Below are 2,500 nucleotides of genomic sequence, written 5' to 3' on the forward strand. Positions count from 1 at the left end.
TTCCACCCTTTCCCCACTCATTCACTCACACACAGACAACATATATACTCACCCATACATGTATGTGCTCTCATCCATCTACATCTTAAACACATCCAAATTGTACCCTTTCATAATTTTATATCCTTGATTTTAGTTTTTAAGATTAACCTTTTAGCATTTAAACCAGCTATATCCGGCCCAAATACTCTACCTGGTTTATGGTCAAACTGACCAGATCCAGCCTCTCACACCTACCTCACAATCATCATCATCATCATCATTTAACGTCCGCTTTCCATGCTAGCATGGGTTGGACGGTTCAACTGGGGTCTGGGGAGCCCGAAGGCTGCACCAGGCCAGTCAGATCCGGCAGTGTTTCTACAGCTGGATGCCCTTCCTAACGCCAACCACTCCGAGAGTGTAGTGGGTGATTTTATGTGCCACCGACACAGGTGCCAGACGAGGCTGGCGAACGGCCACGCTCGGATGGTGTTTTTTATGTGCCACCGACACAGGTGCCAGATGAGGCTGGCAGACAGCCACGCTCGGATGGTGTTTTTATGTGCCACCGACACAAGTGCCAGATGAAGCCACGATCGGATGGTGTTTGTTACGTGCCCACAGCACGGAGGCCAGTCGATGCGGTACTGGCTACGGCCACGTTCGGATGGTTTTCTTGTGTGCCACCGGCACTGGTACCACAAAGATACAAATTCCATTGATGTTCATCTATTTTGATTTTTTGATTTTTTGAAACAATCACATCATCAAACTTTCAAAGCTAAAAGATGATGCATGATTAATTCAAAACAATGTGGATAAACAAGGATCACATTTGACAGAGGAATCTGAATGCTAAAGGGTTACAAAAAAAAAGGGATAAATCCAATAGTGTAAGTAGAGAAAAGAGGAGTACCAATTCTTGGTGAAAAACATTAGAATGGGCCATTCTTTTGGTAAAAAACATTGGGATGAAACATTCTTTTGATTAAAAGAAAAATCATTAAGATACACCATTTCTTTGGTGAAAATAACCCCATTAAGACAGGCTGTTCTTTTGATGAAAAATAGAATTGACCATTGTTTTGCTGGAAACATTAGAATGAACCATTCTTTGGTAAAGGAACATTACAAAAGAGCAATTCTTTGGTGGAAAAAGCTATTAGAATTGATCAACTTTTGGCAGGAAAACATTAAAATTATCTCCTTTACACCACATTATTTTTATCAATTTAAAAAAAATGCTTTATTGAATTGATATTTGTCAATGCATGGCTGAGTGGATGAGATGTTTGCTTCCTAACCACATGGTTGTAGGTTCAGTTCCACTGTGTGGTACCTTGGACTAGTGTCTTCTAATATAGCTCCAATCTTGTGAGTGTATTTGGTAAACAAAAACCAAAAGAAGCCCTCCATGTGTGTATATGTGTCGGTATGTATATATGTATGTATGTACATATGTATCTATATATGTGTGAGAGAAAGAGAGTGTGTGTGTATGTTCATGTCTCCTTGTCTTGACATTGCATGAGAGATGTAAATGAGTGTCACTGTCATACAAGCAGTGTCATTCATTTCCAATATATTGCAAAAACATGTCTGGCCATGGGGGAAATATCGCCTGGCTTGGAAACAGGTGAGGGTTAACAACAGGAAGGGCATCCAGCTGTAGAAAATCTGCCTCAATAAACTCTGTCCAACCCATGGAAGCATGATAAAATGGACGTTAAAACAATGATGATGACGATGATGACAATACCGCTTCTAAACCTGTGAATTCTTGTTTTTTTTTTCAACTTTTCAACAGATGTATGGATTGTGGGGTGCCTTTTTGCCAATCAGACAATGGATGTCCCCTTAGTAATATCATCCCTAAATGGAATGACCTTGTCTTTCAGGTATGTAAGAAAAACACTTTTGTAACCTTAACTCCCCTCATCGCCATCTTTGTACCCAACTCTATCAGACTTCAGACTTACACTACTCTCTGCACCCAGTCCTTCTTCCCCGAAAATGTCAATCCTCTGAAATTTCCTCTCTGTACATCTTTTCCTTTTTTATTCTGTGGTGGCATGTACTGTGCTGGTGGCACGTAAAAAGCACCCACTACACTCATGGAGTGGTTGGTGTTAGGAAGGGCATCCAGCTGTAGAAACACTGACAGATCAGACTGGAGCCTGGTGCAGCCTTCTGGCTTCCCAGATCTCCGGTCGAACCGTCCAACCCATGCTAGCATGGAGAATGGACGTTAAACGATGATGATGATGATGATTCTTATTCTATCTGTCACTTTTGCCCAGCTGCTAAGTTACAGGGACATAAACAAACTGACACATGTTGTCAAGCAGTGGACAGGAATAGAGACAACATAAACACACACCTAATCTTTGGGTGTAATGTTTTGGCACCTGTAGAGTACAAGTCAAGACTTGACAGGGTTGGCCAATATCTACATTGGATAATGTGTCTGCATTATAAAATCAAAACTGCTGATAAATGGTAAAAGCACCACCCTGAA

At 41.2% G+C, this 2,500-nt stretch overlaps 1 protein-coding gene across 1 annotated transcript in view; it reads left to right on the top strand.

The window, feature by feature from the left end:
• LOC115223129 (glutamate synthase [NADH], amyloplastic) overlaps positions 1-2,500 on the top strand; it is a 107,808-nt gene that overhangs the window by 87,622 nt on the left and 17,686 nt on the right. Inside the window, exon 34 of the mRNA XM_029793541.2 lies at positions 1,790-1,880. Within this exon, the coding sequence (XP_029649401.1) occupies positions 1,790-1,880 (91 nt within the window). The remainder of the gene's footprint in view (positions 1-1,789; positions 1,881-2,500) is intronic.

The sequence above is a fragment of the Octopus sinensis genome, linkage group LG22 (genome assembly GCF_006345805.1).
Source record: "Octopus sinensis linkage group LG22, ASM634580v1, whole genome shotgun sequence".
Lineage (NCBI taxonomy): Eukaryota > Metazoa > Mollusca > Cephalopoda > Octopoda > Octopodidae > Octopus > Octopus sinensis.